The sequence below is a fragment of the Giraffa tippelskirchi genome, chromosome 5 (genome assembly GCF_054371585.1).
Source record: "Giraffa tippelskirchi isolate mGirTip1 chromosome 5, T2T-mGirTip1v1.2.pri, whole genome shotgun sequence".
NCBI lineage: Eukaryota > Metazoa > Chordata > Mammalia > Artiodactyla > Giraffidae > Giraffa > Giraffa tippelskirchi.
In genome coordinates this window covers 183,424,605-183,442,658 of record NC_137279.1, presented here as the reverse complement: position 1 = coordinate 183,442,658, position 18,054 = coordinate 183,424,605, and the positions used below count along the sequence as shown (strand labels likewise).

General features: G+C 50.6%; 2 protein-coding genes across 6 annotated transcripts; one reads left to right on the top strand and one right to left on the bottom strand.

Moving 5' to 3' along the window:
* Positions 1-194: 194 nt before the first annotated feature.
* Positions 195-14,073, top strand: SH3D21 (SH3 domain containing 21). 3 transcript variants are annotated; one of them, XM_081488865.1, is made up of 16 exons: positions 195-264; positions 434-591; positions 678-741; positions 996-1,114; positions 1,351-1,441; positions 1,615-1,670; positions 1,756-1,801; positions 1,951-2,051; positions 2,171-2,257; positions 2,396-2,438; positions 12,148-12,241; positions 12,328-12,380; positions 12,501-12,577; positions 12,728-13,659; positions 13,748-13,811; positions 13,896-14,073. In XM_081488865.1, the coding sequence occupies exons 1-16, from the start codon at positions 261-263 to the stop codon at positions 13,956-13,958; spliced, it is 2,052 nt and encodes a 683-aa protein (XP_081344991.1). In that variant the 5' UTR covers positions 195-260; the 3' UTR covers positions 13,959-14,073. The 3 variants fall into 3 exon arrangements, with proteins under 3 accessions (XP_081344991.1, XP_081344994.1, XP_081344992.1); XM_081488866.1 differs by lacking the exons at positions 195-264; positions 434-591; positions 678-741; positions 1,351-1,441 and adding an exon at positions 10,836-10,964 and having other exon boundaries at positions 882-1,114; XM_081488868.1 differs by lacking the exons at positions 195-264; positions 434-591; positions 678-741; positions 1,351-1,441 and having other exon boundaries at positions 875-1,114.
* An 818-nt stretch (positions 14,074-14,891) lies between these two features.
* On the bottom strand, positions 14,892-16,622 carry EVA1B (eva-1 homolog B). Of its 3 annotated transcripts, none has more exons than XM_081488853.1 (3): positions 16,426-16,622; positions 15,899-16,108; positions 14,892-15,607 (listed from the first exon to the last, which is right to left on the bottom strand). In XM_081488853.1, the coding sequence occupies exons 2-3, from the start codon at positions 15,963-15,965 to the stop codon at positions 15,171-15,173; spliced, it is 504 nt and encodes a 167-aa protein (XP_081344979.1). In that variant the 5' UTR covers positions 15,966-16,108; positions 16,426-16,622; the 3' UTR covers positions 14,892-15,170. The 3 variants fall into 3 exon arrangements, with proteins under 3 accessions (XP_081344979.1, XP_081344980.1, XP_081344977.1); XM_081488854.1 differs by having other exon boundaries at positions 15,899-16,078; XM_081488851.1 differs by having other exon boundaries at positions 15,899-15,996.
* Positions 16,623-18,054: the final 1,432 nt, after the last annotated feature.

Here is an 18,054-nt window from a genome sequence, read left to right as displayed (position 1 = left end):
CTGTCGGGGAGCTGTGAATCAAGCACTGGCCAAAGGTCCTGGAGTCCTTACCCATAGTTTGGGGGCCGAGCTTGCCGATCCGGGCCGCCCCCTCTCCCACACCCACTCCCTGCACCTGGAGCCCAACCTATGGGCTTGCGTCTCCGCCTCCTTGGCTTCACAATCTCGCGGCTAGTCCCACCCTATCTGGACCCAGTACTCGACTGCTAACGCTACCGCGCCATCCTCCCTGCTCGGCTCCAGAAGGAGCCCCGGAAGCCATGGGTATGTGCAGAGGGTTTGGGGTGGCTCTTCTGCCTGGAAATAGCATTAAAAGCCTACACCATTACTCCGCTCTCCCGCTGTCCACACTGGGTCCGGGACTCGCGCCAGGGCCAGTCGGCCCCGACTGGGCTCTTCTGAACCGCATGCTCGCGCCATCCTCTGCCCGCAGAGGTGCTGGTCCTGGCCGGATATCGCGCGCATAAGGAGGACGAGCTGAGCCTGGCGCCTGGTGACGTGATTCGGCAGGTGTGCAAGGGGCCCGCACGGGGCTGGATGCGTGGAGAGCTAGGGGGCCGTTGTGGCCTCTTCCCCGAGTCCCTGGTGCAGGTGAGGTCGAGCCGGAGGTCAGGCGGGGGTTCTCTGCGCGCTCCCGAGGGAGCTGAGAGCCCCTCTCCCTGTGCGCTCTTTCGCAGGAGATCCCGGAGACTCTCCGCTGCTCGGGGGAGGCGCCGAGACCGCGCTGTGCGCGCCGCCAAGGTGAGCGCGGGAGCAGATGGACGCGCGCGCGCGCGCGCGCGGAGCCCCAGCGCCCAGGTCGTCCCCCACTCGCCTTGAAGGGCGCGGCTCTGGGCGGGGCTGCGCGGCCACGGCGCGGCCCGTGATTGGTTCTCGGGTACAATGCTCCGCCCTGGGGTGGGGCCTGGACGCACGAAGGGTGCGAACGCGCCCCTCCCCCAGCTCCGCGGACAGGAGCGGGAGGCTCAAGCTGCTTCACTCTCGTCCGACACCAGGTCGCTCAGTCAAATCTCTGGGCCCCCGAAGATGGTGCAAGGCAAACTTCAGCTACACCCCGGAGCAGACGGACGAGCTGAAGCTGCAAGCTGGGGAGATTGTGGAAGTGATAAAGGAGGTGAGGGGATGAGGCAATGAGAGATTTGAGGGGAAACGATGGAATCTCTGGGTGAGGAGACATGGGTGAAGTGAGGTTGTGGGTGATGGAATTGATGAGGGGCACAGAAATGGGAAAATGAGGGAGCAAGGGAGGAGGGGTGTCATCGGGCAGAATCGGGGTGAATCAGGGTTTGAGATTCCTAGGGAGACCCTTGGTGCAGAACCAGATGCCCCTGCGTCCTCCCCTCTTCCCAGATTGAGGACGGCTGGTGGCTGGGAAAGAAGAACGGGCAGCTGGGAGCCTTCCCATCCAACTTTGTGGAGTTGCTGGACAGTGGGCCCCCAAGTGAGACCTGGACCCTGTGACCCTGTGAACCCCTGTGACCAGACTACAATCTTCAGTGACCTGCCCCAGTGGCCTGAACTTGTGATCTGCACATCTTGCCCTATCACCCCTTTGACCTCTCCCATGACCTCAACTGAATTAGCACCCTCCCTAACCTCACTATCCCCCACCAGGCCTTGGCAATCCAGACATCCCTTCAATCAGCCTTGGTCCCCAGCGGCCTCCCAAGGTAAACTGGGTGGCGTGGGCAAAGAGGTGGTGAGTTCCTCTTAGGGAATTGGAGGCTCAGCTTGGTCCTTCCCCTGCCCCACTAGCTGAGCAGCGTGACCTATGACAGCCCTCCAGACTACCTGCAGACAGGTGAGCACCCCGCCAAAGGGCCCCTCAAAATCCTCTTCCCCAAGCCCCTGTGACTTGGGGGAGGGGGTGCCCAGGTAGGCTGATGGAGGAGGGAGCCTATGACTTGTTTGGGGAGGGGATTTGGCTTCAGTGAACTGAACTCCCCTCAGTCTCCCACCCTGAGACTTACAGGGTCCTGTTTGACTACCATCCTGAGGCCCCAGACGAGTTGGCGCTTCGGAGGGGTGATGAAGTGAAAGTACTGAGGAAGGTGTGCAAGGAACAGGGCATGGGAGGGCACAGGGATGGGGGATGTTGAGAAGGGTAGGCTTAGGGAAGGAAGGAGCTTGGGGGTCTGGCTCATCTCCCCACGACCTCTTGCTCTCTCAGGTCACAGAGGATAAGGGCTGGTGGGAAGGAGAGTCTCAAGGCAGAAGAGGACTCTTCCCGGATAACTTTGTGCTCCCACCACCCCCAGTGAGTACGGAGCCAGGCATTCTGGTGGCAAGGGGCAGGCTACGCTGGACAAAGTTGAGGGTGGCGGCACCCACAAGTGAGAGTGGACCTAGAAGTGTGAGGGCTCGTCTTCCGATTCTGACACTTTTTTCTGCGTAGATCAAGAAGCTGGTCCCACGGAAAGTGGTATCTCGGGAATCAGGTGGGTACCCGGGAAGCCTGGGATGGGGAGTGATCTCTGGGAGGTCCAGGTGCTCACAGACACCCATAGTTTCCCAGTGGTCCAGTGCACACGCTTAGGAGGTACCTCCCCAGGGGTTAAAGGCCTGGTAGGAATGTCTGGTGGGTCAGTGTTAGGACTGTGTCACTTCGTGTGTGTTACTAAGTTCCTGTTCCTCTGTCTTGAGCATGTGGCTATCATTCTCATCAATGACTGTGTTTACATTCGTTTCATTTTGTGAGGAAATGTATGGATCGGTATATCTGGGTCTTTGAGACTTTGTGTTCACGTATCTATCAAGCGAGTCAGAGAATAGCTCCATTTATATGTCAGTGTATCTGTGGGATGTGTCTTTATGTTTTAATGTAAGGCACACAATCCAAAAATATATGTAACGTATGTGTTTTAAAACTTAACAACGAACACCCGTGGTCGGTCACCCAAACCCGAGAACTAGAATTGCCAGTGGTTTGTGTACTTCTCTTTCCCTTCTTCTCCTCTCCTCACATCAGAGGTAACCACTAACCACTATCCTGAATTTTGAATAATTCCCTGGAGTTTTTAGGTGTATTCACTTATGTTATGTGCCTAAACAAGGTATCATTTAATATAATTTTGTTTTGAGTTGTATAAAAATGGTATCATATGTTTATGGGTTTCTTGTTTCCAGTCAATATTATGTTTCTAAGATTCACATCCATGTTGTGTGTAGATGTAGTTTGTTTATTTTTCTTTTCTTTTTAAATATTTATTTATTTATTTGGCTGCGCCAGGTCTTTGTTGAGGCACTCAGGATCTTCAGTCTACATTGTGGCACGCAGGAACTTTTCGTTCCGGCACGCAAACTCTTAGTTGCGGCAGGTGGGATCTAGTTCCCTGACCAAGGATCGAACCTCGGCCCCCTGCTTTGGGAGCGCGGAGTCTTGGCCACGGGACCACTAGGGAGGTCCCTGTAGTTCATTTGTTTTTCTCTGTTGTTTACTATTCCTTGTAGGAATTGCCACAATTTATGTGTCTGGTCTATTCCTGGTGGACATTTTCACTGTTTATAGTTTTCACTCTCATAAATGGTGCTGCCATAAACTGTGATGGGCTGTCTCCCGGTGTGCAGGTGTGATGTTTCTCTGGAATATGGAGCAGCGCTGCTAGACAGTGGGGTATGTGAACATCCAACTTTGACGAGGTAAAGTTGCATTGGTTTCCAAAGGACTTGTACGCGTAACTCCACCATTGGTGTATGAGAGCATACCGATCCAAACCCTCTTAAATGCTTGCTATTATCAGATTTCATTATTTTTGTGAATCTGGCACAAAACAGCATCTCATTGTGGACTTCGTTTGTATTTCCCTGGTTAGTGATAGCTGTTGAGTTCTTTGTATATTCTGATGATGGGATGTACACGTTATACATAGTTTCAGTTTATGGATTTTCTTTTTTTAATGAATAGGAGTTGTAAATCAAAAAAGCTTTTTTGAAGTATAGGTGATTTACAATATTGTATTAGTTTCAGGTGTACAACATAGTGATTCAAAATTTTTACCTCTTATATTCCATTTAAAGTTATTGTAAAATATTGGCTGTATTTTACAATAATAATAAATCCTTGAAGTGAAGTGAAAGCTGCTCCGTTGTGTCTGACTCTTTGTGACTTCATAGACTATACAGTCCATGGAATTCTCTAGGCCAGAATACTGGAGTGGGTAGCCTTTCCCTTCTCCAGGGGATCTTCCCAACCAAGGAATCGAACCCAGGTCTCCTGCATTGCAGGCAAATTCTTTACCAGCTGAGCCACGAGGGAAGCCCAAGAATACTGGAGTGGGTAGCCTATTCCTTCCCCAGCAGATCTTCCCCACCCAAGAATCGAACCCGAGTCTCCTGCATTGCAGGCAGATTCTTTACCAACTGAGCTATCAGGGAGCCCAATAAATCCTAATAGCTATTCAATAATAAATGCTTATAGCTTATTTATCTATACGTCATTTTTAAAAATTAGATTCCTCATATGAATGATATATGATATTTGTCTTTCTCTGTCTTCACTTAGCATGACAATCTCTAGGTCCATCCATGTTGCTTCAAATAGCATTATTTTGTTCTTTTTTATGGCTGAGTAATATCCCATTGTATATATACACCACATCTTCTTATCCATTCCTCTGTAAGTGGACATTTAGGTTGCTAGGAGTAATTTTAATGCAAACATATCAATCTTATCTTTAATGATTAGTAGGTGATTTTCTTGTTTAAGAAATCCCTTCATGCCTGAAGTTCAGAAAGTCATTTATATTTTCTTTAAGACTTGTAAAGAGTTGCTTTTCATTTTAAGTGCTTTTATCTATGTAGCATTGATTTTAGTGAGTGATCCAATTATACTTTTTTCCATATACACTATCACTTGTTCTAGCACTATATATTATTTCTATATGTGAGTTTTATTGTGTTTTTTTGAAAATTAGATATCCCTTTTATTCCTGGGCTATAGAAATATGTTGATTTTTGTATATTGATTTTATAGCCAGCGATGGTGCTGATAATTTTAGTAATTTATCTGTAAATCCTTAATACTTTTCTATGAAGACAGTCAATTTCATCTGTGAGTAATGACAGTTTGGCTCTATCTTTTCACTTCTTACAACCTTTTAAATTTCATTTTCTTATTTTACTTTAGTGGCTAGGATTGTAATACAATATTGAATAGAAATAGTAATGCTGAATATCATTACTGTGTTGCTGATTTTAAATGAAATGCTTCAAACTTTTTCCCTTTCACAATGATATTTGATGCTTAGATCTTTTGTAAGTATGTTTTTGTCTGATTAAGGAAGATCCTTTCTATTTCTTTTACTTGGAATTTTTATCAAAAGTGGGTGTCAAAATTTCTCATTGTTTATGTGAATCTTTTGAAATGATAATATGGGTTTTCTTCTTTAATCTGTCAATGTAAAGATATTTGAGGGATTTTCTAATACTAAGTCACCCTTATATTCCAGTGATGAATTCATATTGGTCATGGTTTATTATTTTTTTATATGCTGTTGGGATACCGTCTCAGTTTTTTTTCCCCCTTCAAATTTTTGCATTTGTTTTTACTGTCTTCATCTGATTATCAGTACTATACTGGCCGCTGAATGAGTTAAGGAATATACTTTTTTAAACAAATTATTTGTGTATTTTTGGCTGCACTGGGTCTTCACTGCAGCACATGGGCCCTTTGTTGCTGTGTGTGGGTTTTCTCTAGTTGTGGCGAGCAGGGGTTACTCTCTAGATGTGGTGTAGGGGCTTCTCATTGCAGTGGCTTCTCTTGTTGCAGAGCACAGGCTCAGTAGTTGTGGCACACGGGCCTAGTTGTCCCACAGGATGTGGGATCTTCCCGGGCCAGGACTTGAACCCATGTCCCTTGCATCAGCAGGCAGATTCTTAACCACTTGTCCACAAAGGAAATCCCAAGGAATATACTTTTTTTTTTTTTAATATCTATAAATATCTTTTAGATCTTACATAAGATGGGAATCATCTTTCTTTGAAAGCTGAGAAAATTTGCTTATAGATTCATCTGGTCCTGTTTTCTTCTGTTATGGGAAGATTTTAAACTACTTCAGTTTCTATATAGTTATAAGCCAGTCTGGATTCTGGCTAAAATTCTTTTTTCTTTTTCTTTTTTTCTTCCCTTCCCCACCTTCTAGCTTAAAGGAACAGAAATAGCTCACATTTTCCGAAGTTGGAAATCCACAATCAGGATGTTGACACGGTCATGTTCTCTGTGAAGGATCTGGGGGAATAATCTTTCCTTGCTTCTTAGCTTCTGGCAGTCTTTGGCTTGTAGATGCATCGCTCTCTTCTCTGTCTCTGTCTTCGTAAGGTCTTCTGCCCTGTGTGTCTCTGTCCAAATTTCCCTCTTCTAATAAGGATACCAGTCACTGGGTTAGGGCCCAGTATGACCTAGTATGACCTCCTCGTAACTTTATTACATCTACAAAGACCCCTTTACAACTACTCTTGAGAGGACTTCACCTTGGAACTCAGAGGGAGAGGAAGCCTCATACCTTAGGAGACTTACACAGATAGCCTTCTGTCTCCTGCTTCCTGGGTGACCATGGCTGACCAAAAATCTCATGAAAATTCTTGAGTTGGTTCTAGTGAGTTATGTGTTCAAATTATCCATTTAATCAATGTTTTCTAATCATTTGTATAATGTTGTTCATAATATTCTCATAATCTTTTTATCTCATCTGCATCTGTAGTTACAGTCTTTTCTTCATTTCTAATAGTGTTTATTTTTTCCTCTCTCTTTTCTTATTCAATCTCTTATTACTATATTCTTATTCTGTCTCCTGTTACAATATTCAAATACTTAAAAAAAATTCTAACTATTTTTAAGTGTACAGTAGTGTTAACTATTTGCACGCTGTTTTGCAAAAGAGCGCTAGAAATTACCTTTGTTTTTTAACTCTAGTTTGCGATTCTTTTTCTTTGGTGATACATTGATGAGTTTAGACTATATTAATCATAACTCTTTTAAAATATTTTTCAATGATTCTTTTCTTTTTTTCATATTTCACTTTTTTCATTTTTTTGAAATTTGCACACTTTATTATTTTAGTGATTGCTCTTGAAATTTACCAGGTATATTTAACTTTGCAAGTCTGAATTCAAAGTCTTAACCTTTCTCCTGAACAAAACCTCCAACTATTGTTTTTTAATTATTTCTCCTTTCAACTCTGTAAGTGTTTTGTGTTATATATATTTGAGGGTTTGTTTTTAGGCACATATACAGTTGTAATTATTATCTCTTCCTGATGTATTCACCTGCTTATCATTATAACCTCTCCCTCTTTGTCTTCAGTAATTTTTCTTGTCTTAAAGTTTGTTCTGTCTGATACTAACATTTTGGTACTATTATGGTTACTATTTGTGTGATATATCTTTCTCTAATCTTTTATTGTCAACCTATTTGTGTCTTTGAATCTGTTGTCCACAGTATATAGTTGGATCTTGTTTTTTTAATTCAGTCTGACATTCTCTGCCTTTAAATTGGGGTGTTTAGGTCAGGAATTAGCAAATTATGGTTTATGGGCCAAATCTAGCCTGTCACCTTTTTGGGGGGACAGGGGTGAACAGCTTTACTAAGATATATTCATGTACAATTCACTCCTTTAAGTGTACAATTCAGTGGTGTTTAGTATAGTCATAGTTGTGCAACATCACACAGTCAATTTTAGAACATTTTCATCACCCACTGTACTTTAAAAGAAGTTATTTATACATTTGACTGTGTCGGGTCTTGGTTGTAGGATGCAGGATCTTCAATCTTCGTTATGGCATGCAGATCTTTAGTTGCACCCATAACTCTTAATTGCAGCATGTGGGATCTCGTTCCGTGACCAGGGATCAAACCCAGGCTCCTTGCATTGGGTGTGCAGTCTTAACCCTTGGACCACGAGGGAGGTTCCACCGCTCTACTCCTTAGCCATTATCCCACCAGTTTCCCCATTCTCCCTGCCCCATCCCAAAACAACCACTAATCTCCTTTGTCTTGATAGATCTGCCTACATTTCATATACATGATATATATTATCATATATACATGATACATATGCATGATAATATACATATATTATATGATATATGATCTTTCTAATGGGCTTCTTTCACCTATAATAATATTTTCAAGTTTCATCCATTTTGTAGTATGTATTGTACTTCATTTCTTTTTATTGCCCAATAATATTCTTTTTTTTTTTTAATATTTATTTATTTTTTTGGCTGCCCAAGGTCTTAGTTGCAGCACACAGGATATTTTAGTTGCAGCATGTGGGATCTAGTTCTCTGACCAGGGATCAAACCTGGGCCCCCTGCACTGGCGGGTGGATTCTTATCCACTGTGCCACCAGGGAAGTCCTGGCTATGAACTTTTGTGTACAATATTTTATGTGGATATGCTTCCATTTCTCTTGGGTATATACCAGGGAAAGATACCCTGGAGAAGGGAATGGCAACCCACTCCAGTATTCTTGCCTGGAGAATTCCATGGACAGAGGAGCCTGGTGGGCTACAGTGCATGGAGTCACAAAGAGTTGGACACAACTGAGCAACTAACACACACACACACACACACACACACACACACGATCTATGTTGAACTTTGAGAAGAACTGGCAGGCTGTTTTCCAAAGTGACTGCACCATTTTATATTCCCACTAATAGTGTATGAGGGCTCCAGTTTCTCCACATTCATCCCAATACTTGTTATTATCAGTCTTTTGATTATAACCATCCTAGTGGGTGTGAAATGCTATTTCACTGTGGTCTTGCTTTGCATTTCTCTGAAAGCTAATGATGTTGAGTGTCTTTTCCTGTTTATTGGCTACATGTATACCTTCTTTTTGAAGAACTGGTCCTTTGCCCAATTTTTAGTTGGGTTGGCATTTTACTATCGACTTGTAGGAGTTCTTTATATTTTCTAGATAAATGTCCCTTATCATACATGATTTGCAAGTATTTCCCTCCATTCTTTGGGTTGGCTTTTCACTTTCTTGATGGTGTTCTTTGATGCACAGAAGTTTAAAATTTTTATGAAGTCACAACTACCCATTTTTTCTTTGGTTGCTGTGCTTTGGGTGTCATAGCAGTGAAACCAATGCCAAATCCAAAGTTGCCATATTGATTGAGTTCTCTTCAACCATGGCAGTGAGGCTGCTGATCTTTCTCTGTCCCACCCTGCAGAACGGCCACAAGGACCAAGGCAGCAGGGACTGGGGGAAGGAAGGGAGCAAAAACACCATCAGGCACAAATGCTTCTCAGATTATTTTACCCCTTTGGTCAGTATCCAAGTGCTGAAATGGTGGTGTGTCACTTTTAATCCAGCTTTATAGTTGCTGTGTGGGGAGAGGGTTTATCATCACCACCTACCTCACTCAGCCATAGTCAAACCCTGCTTCTGTTACCCATTCCTTTTAACACTGCTTTCAAATTTTCACTCCTTGTCTCATTCTACTTCCGGTTTACTAACTCTCTCTCTAGCTTTTATCTAGGTTTAATCTGCTGTCTAACCTATACGTTGCATTTTATTTCACAAATACTAACTCATTCCTTTTAATATTGTTTTCAAATCTTCACTCCTTGTCTCATTCTACTTCTAGTTTACTAATTCTCTAGTTTTTATCTAGGTTTGATCTGCTGTTTAACCTATACACTGCATTTTATTTCACAAATGCTGTTTTTCACCTCTAGTAGTTCAGAACTCTTTTTTTCCTCTCCCCGAAAAATCTGCTTGTTTCTGCCTGACGGTCCTTGTGTTGCATGCTCGTCCTTTGTTTCTTCGGATATATGTTGCATAGCTGTGCTGTGTTCCCTTCTGACACTTCAGAATCTGCTGTGTGCTGCGTTTGCTGACTCCTGCCCTCAGTGGTCTGCCCTCTCGTGGGTTTTAGGATCTTTGTATATGATCCCAATCTGTGGGAGTCTGGCATGCCCCCGTAGGGAAAAAACTTCCAGAGAGGACTTGCTTTTACTCCTGCCAGTAGCCAGAGGGCACCAACCACCAGCGACCACTTCAGTCGTCCGGAAGAAAGTGGTGCTAGGTTCTCGCTGCTGTCTGGCTACTGCGCTGCGGGCCTGTGATGAGCCAAGGGAGCAATACCTGGGGCACCTGCTCCTTCTTACAGTTCCCAGGCTCTGTAGCCACAAAGTAGGGCTGCCTTCTCACTTCCTTTCTGGCCCCAGTTCCTCCCTTTTTTGTGGATTTCTCCTACCTATGTCCAGTGGTGCCTTAAAATTGTATCCAAAAGCAGGATATAACTGCTCTCTAGTGGGAGGGTCCCACAGAACACCTAACCAGCCACACTACAAGAAGCTGGAGTCAAGATGAACATTTCCTGAGCATCTGACTATATGCCAGCCACTAAGCACCTCACACGGGTTAAGTCACTCAAACCTCACAGGATGTGTATTCTTGTTATCTATGTTTTATGGGTGAGGACATGGGGCACAAAAAGGTTAAGTTACCGACCAGGTTCCCATCCATCTGGCAAGTAAAAGAGCAGGAATTCCAAGCCTGCTGTCCAGCTATAGGAGCCATGCTCTCGCCCACTGCGACCCATAATTGGGGGATTCTGTTTGTATCTGGGTGTGATACCGTGTGTGTAAGTCAGCTTCAGCATGCATGCATGTGCCCGGGTGGCTGTTTCTGTAGCTGTGGATACGAATGTCACTTGTGCGACTGCCTTCAGGTGCTCCCTGACGTCGCCTTCTCTGTGTGGCCTTCCCTGATCACCCCATTTACAATTATCCACCCCCCCTACTTATTCTTCCTCAGTATGATTAATAAATCTCTGTGTGTACGTGCTAAGTTGCTTCAGTTGTGTCCAACTCTTTGCAGCCTTATGGGCTATAGCCCACCAGGCTCCTCTGTCCATGGGATTCTCCAGGCAAGGATACTGGAGCCCTCCTCCATTGGATCTTTCAGACCCAGGGATCAAACCTGCGTTTCTTTCATCTGCATTGGCAGGTGGGTTCTTTACCATTAATGCCACCTGGGAAGCCCAATAAATATCTAATGCACTACATAGTTTACTTTTTAAAAAATATTGATTTGTTTGGCTGTATCCAGTCTTAGTTGCAGCATGCGAGATCTTCCTTTTGTCATGTGAGATCTTTCGTTGCAGCACACGAGCTCCAGAGCACAGGCTCAGTAGTTGTGGCGTGTGGGCTTAGTTGCTCTGCAGCATGTGGGATCTTAGTTCCTCGACCAGGGATCGAACCTGTGTCCCCTGCATTGCAAGGCAGGTTCTTAAGCACTGGACCACCAGGGAAGTCCCCATAGTTTACTGCTTTTGTTTGTGTCGGTTTCTCCAGTAGAACACGGGCCCTCTCTGGCTGCTGTGGGGCAAGCACACCGTAGGCAGGGTGGGTATAGCCCATGCCCAGGTTGGAGGCTGCTGCAGTATTTCCCGTGAAGATGGTGTGACTTGATCTAGAGAGCTTAGTCGTGGAGGTGAGGATGTATGGCTGGATTCAGGATGTGTTTAGAACAGACAGGACTTACTGATGGTTTGTACGTGCGGCATAAAGGAATAAAGGCGTCAAGGAGGACACCTCACTTTGTCATCTGAGTGAGTGGGTGAGATGGGGAACACTGGGAAAGGGGCAGATTCCAAGGACAAGGAGGTTGAGAAGCCAGAGGTTACCTCTGCTAAGTGTGTGATGCTAAGTGGAAATACTGCGAGGGCCATTGGGTATGAGTCTGGAGTCCAGGGAAGAGGAAGAGGCTAGAGATGAAAATCTGGCAGTTGTTGGCTTATTGATGTTAATTAGATTCATAAGACTGGATGAGGTCTCTTAGGGAGCAGACATGATAGAGAAGACAGAGGAGGGAGTGTGGGCTGGAAGTGGGGTGGTTGTTGCCATGGTCCGGGAAGCAGAAGAGTCTGAACCAGCCGTGTGCACTAAGCCGAGTACAACTTGTAGAAAAGCATGGATTAAAAATGCGGGATTTGGAGCTATCTCCCCACAAAGCCTTCCCCGACAACTCTTTGGGGTGCTCCTGTGGTCAGTGTCCCCAGAGCTCCCAGGAGCCGGTCAAATATGATTCATCTCCTGTCACTACTCCCCTGGGCACAGCACAGGACAGGGTCAGTGACTCTTAGATGAAAGGAATGAGTGAGTGAACAAATGTCCCTCTCCCCTCCTAGCTCCTATTAAGGAACCCAAAAAGATGATGCCCAAAACAGTCCTCCCTACAGTCAAGAAGCTGGTGACAGCCCCCACTGAGCCCAGCAAAACCAAGTAAGGAGCGGGGTAGGGGGAAGGAGGGTATGAAAGACATGCTGCTCCCTGCCCCCACCCCCGGGTCTGATGGGGACATGTTCCAGGCCATCTTGGACACCCAGTGGAGACAATCAGAAGCGCCCCTCCCGAAACTCCAGTAAGTCTCATTGCCTCCCTGCAGTGGGGTGAGCCCTGGGGTGGTTGTGCTAAGGGGACAGAGATGGGGAGAGGCTTGGGGTCCACGTAGGCCTAGATTCCTGAGGGTCTGCTCTCACAGGCTCCAACAACAGTTTCCAGCCTGGCAGAAAGCGATCCAAGACGCAGGCTTCCCAGCAACGCCCTGCAGCCAGTCAGGTAAGAGGCTTAAGACCTGGGAGAGCCAGGATGGAGTCTGGTTCCCAGGGGTGTGGCATGTGAGGGTGAAGGATCCCAGGCTGAGGGGAACCAGACTCAGACCATCAAGGTACCCATCCCTTGGCTGAGTCCGCACCCCCATTACTACAGGATGAAGAGCAGAGCCGCCTTACAAAGGCCCCTCGTGTGAATAAAACCCCAACTCTGAACAAGACCCCCAGCCCAGAGAAGACACCAACTCTGGATAGGGCCCCCAGACCAGAGAAGACCCCACCTCCAGATAAGACCCCCAGTCCAGAGAAGACACTGTCTCCAGATAAGTTCCCTAACCCAGAGAAGACTCCACCTTCAGATAAGACCCCCACTCCAGAGGAAACCCTAACTCCAGAGAAGGTCCCTACCCTAGAGGAGACCCCAACCCTGGAGGACAAGGCCCCCAGTCCAGAAAGGGTCCTTTTTGTGCATGAGGCCTGGATCCAAGAAGTCCTACTTGAAGATGAGGCCGCTGGTCCAAAGATGGCCCCTCCGGGGGAAGAGGCCCCCACCCTAGGAAAGGTCTTGATGCCGGAGCCTGTGTTCTCTGAAGAGGCCTCTGCCGGAGACAACACTCAGTTCCATCACTTCTCTCCAGAGGAAGACACCCCGCCAAACGCCAGGTCTCTTGAGGCCAGTGAGGCTCAATCCCAAGAGGAGGTGCCAGAGGAGCACCCCCTCAACATGGTGAAACAGCCCCTGGAGAGGAGGGCCAGCTCCGCTCACCAGTCCGAGTCCAACCCCAAGTCAGGGTCCGCACCTGCCCTTGGGAAGGCCCACCCTCAGGAAGAGGCGACGACCCTCCTGGAGGAGGCACCAGTAAAGGATGAGACTACCCCCAAAGAGGAGGAGTCTCCTAAAGAAGGGGTGCCCCCCAAAGAGGTAACCCCTGCTCAGAAGAATGCGGAGCCCCGGACGACCCCCACCCTGCCCTCCTCGGCCCCGCCAAATCTCACAGACCGCAGAAGTGACAGAGACGACATGTTGAGGATAAAGGACGAGGTGGAGGCTTTAAGGAGGTCGCTGGAGCAGATGGGGGTGCAGCTGGAGTAAGTGGGGAGAGGTGCGGGGAGGCGAGGGGTGCGGGCTCTAGGCTTGCCCGGCCCACCCCTTCCCCTGGGTCTCCCGCGTCCGCAGGAAGAAGCTGACTGACATCTGGGAGGAGCTGAAGAGCGAGAAGGAGAAGCGCCTACTGCTGGAGGTGGGTGGGGTGGGGTGCGGGTCCCAGGCGGGGCGGGAGCGGGGGTGGGGGGCTGGCCTCCCCCTGACGCCCTCTCCCCACTAGGTTCAGATGAAGCAGAGGACCCGGGGCTCCGTCCATGCGCAGACGCAGACGCAGACGCACTGAGGGTGGGCCTGGGAGGGACTGCGGCGGGACCTGGAGCGAAGTCAGGCTCCGGCCACCCACGTCCTTGCACACGTCTTCGGAAAAAGCCAGAAAGTAAACTCTGCCGTGTCCGCGCGCCGCGCCTCCTGGTCCGGGCGGGGCGGGGCCTGCGCGGCGGGGCGGGGCTGGAACTCGCCTTCTCCGCCGTCAGCATTCCTGGCAGTCGCTCGCGGGCACATCTGGCCAACATGTGGCTCCCATTACCGTTCCCAAGGCCTGCGCACGGCTATTTTTATCCACCGGATGGCGAGGGGAGGGTGTCTCCTTCGGACGCCAGGTCCCCCCCCCACCCCGCCCCCAACTCCACCGCGCTGGAGAAATGGCAGGCTGGAGGGGCCCTGGAGGGTTCGGAGGATCTGCCCGCGGGCTGAATTCCGGAATCCAGCTGTGCACCAGGGGAGGGGCCGGGCCAGCTTGCTCTCCAGCCCAAACCCCTCCCAGTTGGTCTCACTGCCCTTTCAGAGGGACTCATAGGAATGCAGTGACAGACACGAACTCCACACACAGCCCAGCTCAGGCACACTTGGTTACACTGGGGGTAATAGCGCCTTAGCGTCAAGGTCAGGGTCCTGAGGCCTTGTGTGCATGTATGTGTGTCTGTGTGAGACTGAAACGATGCGTAAACCCAGGGCATTTGTAGGGACAGGGGCTACCTGTGCCTAGGCGTTTCCCGGTAAGGAATGCACTTTAAGGAATGCAGTTGATTGTGTGCATGTGTCTGTGGGTGCAGCAGAAGTGTGTTTTTGCTATGTGTGAACTGAATGCAAGCATGTGTGCTGAGGTGTGTGTTGCATGGAAGGAGGTGGGCAGCCTGGTAAATGGGTCTCAACCCTAGGGCCCCCTACATGGCAAGAGCCTGGGGGTTATTAAGAGGCAAAGGTAACAGAGACTGAGTCACTGAGAATGCAGCTTTCATTGGTCACGTCACCTCTTAACCGTCTCCCAGAGAGGGGATGGGGACCCTGCGTCCTACCCTACCCCCAAGGCCTTCTGGATGGACTAGGGAAGGGTGTCTCCCAGAGGGCCAGAATCCAGGCCCAATAGCACCAGGGGAGCCGTGGGGGCGGGGCCTCCATAGCACCGTGGGCAGGGGCAGTCCAAAGGTCCTGGGGCAGCTCCGAGCCTCTACGCATGTCCTGGACGCTGAGCACCTTGCAGCGCGAGTGGGGCCGGTCAGTAATAGTGCATACGGCTCAGGGTGCCCGTGCCCGTGGGGCTGGGCCCCAGCGTGCCAGTGCCCAGCAGGTCTGGCTGTCCGGTGCGCCAGATCTCTCGCAGAATCCGTTCCCGTTCCTCCAGCCTCTGTGCCCGCTCCAGCTCCTCCGCAGAAGTGAAGACGTTGACACTCAGGGGCCCGTCGGGCTCAGCGGACAGCTCGGGGCCCGGCAGCGTGTCGTCGGGACCCAGCCGTGTCACCGTGTCCGCCTCGTCGTCGTCGTCCTCGTCGTCTTCGGCCTCCAGGGTGCTGCTGCGGGGGTCCCGGCGCGGGGCGGGGCCGCGGGGCCGCGGGCGGGGTGAGCAGGAGATGCTGATGACTAGCAGGCACAGGGTAAGGAGCAGCCCAAAGCAGACGCCCAGCACGAAGTAGAGGCCGAAGCTCTCGGGGTTAGCTGGGGGTCAGAGGGCAGAAGTCATGGAGGGGGCCTGATGCGTGGGGGTCATCCCATCTCGAAAAGACTCCAGGTTCTAAGTTGGTTGGGGGTGCAAAGACAGCACCCCCTATTTGAAGGACCTGAGTAGCCGCCATTGGGCAGTCGGGGGAGTGAGGGTGAGGGGGAGTGAGGGTGAGGGTGGGTGGGAGTAGGTGACTGGCTAAGCAGGGATTGTAGTCAGGGGAGGATAAGGCTGGAGGGGAGCCTGATGGGGCAGGGAGGGGTCCGTGTCCCGGGGTCTGCCCTCACCGCGGATGTGCGCGTAGGCCGCCAGGCTGTTGCTGAGCAACTCCATGTCTCTTCGGGGGGCATCCATGCTTCTCTGGGGGCGCAGCTCCCCTGTCAGCCTGCGAGATCAGCAAGGTCAGATCCTTCGCCTTCTCTAGAGCCGACCCGGTCCCCGCTTCCTCCTCGGGGCAGCTCCGCTCCCTGGAAGGGCAGCCTCAGCCAGGTTCCACCCTGGAGAGAGCGGCTTCCTAACTTTCTTGCACACTTGGGCCCTGGCTTGGCGGGGTGGGGTGGGGGTGGGGTGGTCCTTCCCCCGGGCGCGGACGCCCCAGCAACCTGAGGGACCGGGGAGTGAGCCGCAGGAGGCTCCGCCCCCTGGTGGGGTCCCCCAAAGAAGCCTGCTTTCGCCGTCCGGGAAGCTCGATGGAGGAGGGAGACGCGGGCGCCTTCCCACTCCCTGGGCGGGCTCCGGGAAGGGAAGCCGCCTCCCTCTCCCATCCCTCCCGCCCCGTGGGGATCCCCCGGCCCCGAGGCCCGGGCTCACTCACCGTCAGCGCCCCGCTTCCCTGCTGCCCGGCCCCGGCGCGTCCGGCGGCCGCAGACACCCGGGGCCCGGCCGCTCCCGCCCCGTCCGGTCCCGGCCGCCCGCCCGCCTGTCCGCCCGGCTCGGCTCCCAGGCCGCAGCAGCGCGGGCCGGACTCCGGCTGATGGATCGGCCGGCGGAAAGTTTCCTCCGAGGAAAGAGGAGGGACGGGGCGGGGCGGGGCGGGGCGGGGGAGGCGGGGAGGAAAAGGGCCGGGAGAGGAAGGGGAGAGGAGGGTGAAGTGGGGGGGGGGGGCTGAGGGGCCGTCTGCTCCCCCACAGGAAACCGCTGGGGAGGCGGATTGCAGGGACCCGCCCCCAGGCTGCTAATAACAATAATGAGGATGGGGTTCTGCCGAGGTGCCAGGCAATGGGCTAAATCCTTTACAATATTTTTTTTTTCATTTAATACTAACCCTATAACGTGGGGACCATTATCCCCGCTTGAGGGACAAGTCAGCTGAGTCATGGAGAGACTGAATAGCTTTACCCCAATGGTCAGGATTTGAACCCACAGTTCTCTGACCCTGGGCTCTTAACCCCTTCCCTAAACTCTGCTCTTCCTCCCCGGAGGCCCCCTCACCCAGGGGAGACTGCCCCTTTCCCCAGTTCAGATGCCAGACCTCTCCCAGACCCTCTGCCACAATGTCCAGGGCCGGGGCTCTCCACCCCTCCTGCCAGAGCCCCTCCATGCGTGTGTCCAGCTGGCCCAGCTCTGGTCCTGCAGGGTTAATGAATGTTGGACTCTGGCTTCAAGCCAGACCCAGGCCAGCCTTGCAGAGCCCAGCCTGGGGCTTCTGCTGGCCCCTGTGCCCTTCTGCCACCAGAGCCCAGGGCAGAGGTGTGTGGCTCTGGGCTAAACCTGCTGGTGCATGTGCGTGCATTTCCACCCAGGCTCAGGGCTTGTGCCTGCAATATGTGTGTGATCAGCACGCGGCCAGGTCTTCTTCCTGCCCAGACTCCCAGGCCCCCCCCTCTTTCGGGCCCCCCTTCCTGTGCTGGGCCTAGGGTGAGGGGGAGGCCTTCTTGGCAGGAGCCTTAGAGAGGAGGAGGGAAGGAAGGAGGGAGAGGAAATTGCAGACATAGCTGAAGGCACAGCCTGAGGCCTTTGGGCCAGTGACCCCCCTCTCTGTCCAGGCTGGAGACCCCCTAGTCCCAGTCCTGAGTCTGGGTTCAAGCAGAGGGCAGATCTGGTTGGGAAAAGAACTAGGATGACTACCATGGGGAGGGGAAGGGGAATCTTGGTGTCTCTGTGACTGTTTAGTCTGTTCTATGAGTGTGTGGAGGTATGTCTGCCCATGTTTGTATATTTGTGTCTATTTTCGTGTTGTATCTGCCTGAGCACTTTTGTGGGGTTGAGTATGTCTGTGTATCAGTCCATTCAGCCGCTGGTCAACAAATGCTAATTGGTCAGCTTAGCACTTCGTAGTAATTGGGTTCATCAGTAAACAGCATGGATGCAGATCTTGGCTCTCTTGGAGCGGACACTAAGGCGGAGAGACAGACAATACGTGGGGAAGATGGTCCTGGGTGCTGCTGAGTGCTCAGAGGGCGATGGAGTGGGGCCGTGTGAAGAACACCTGGGGCAGCTCTCG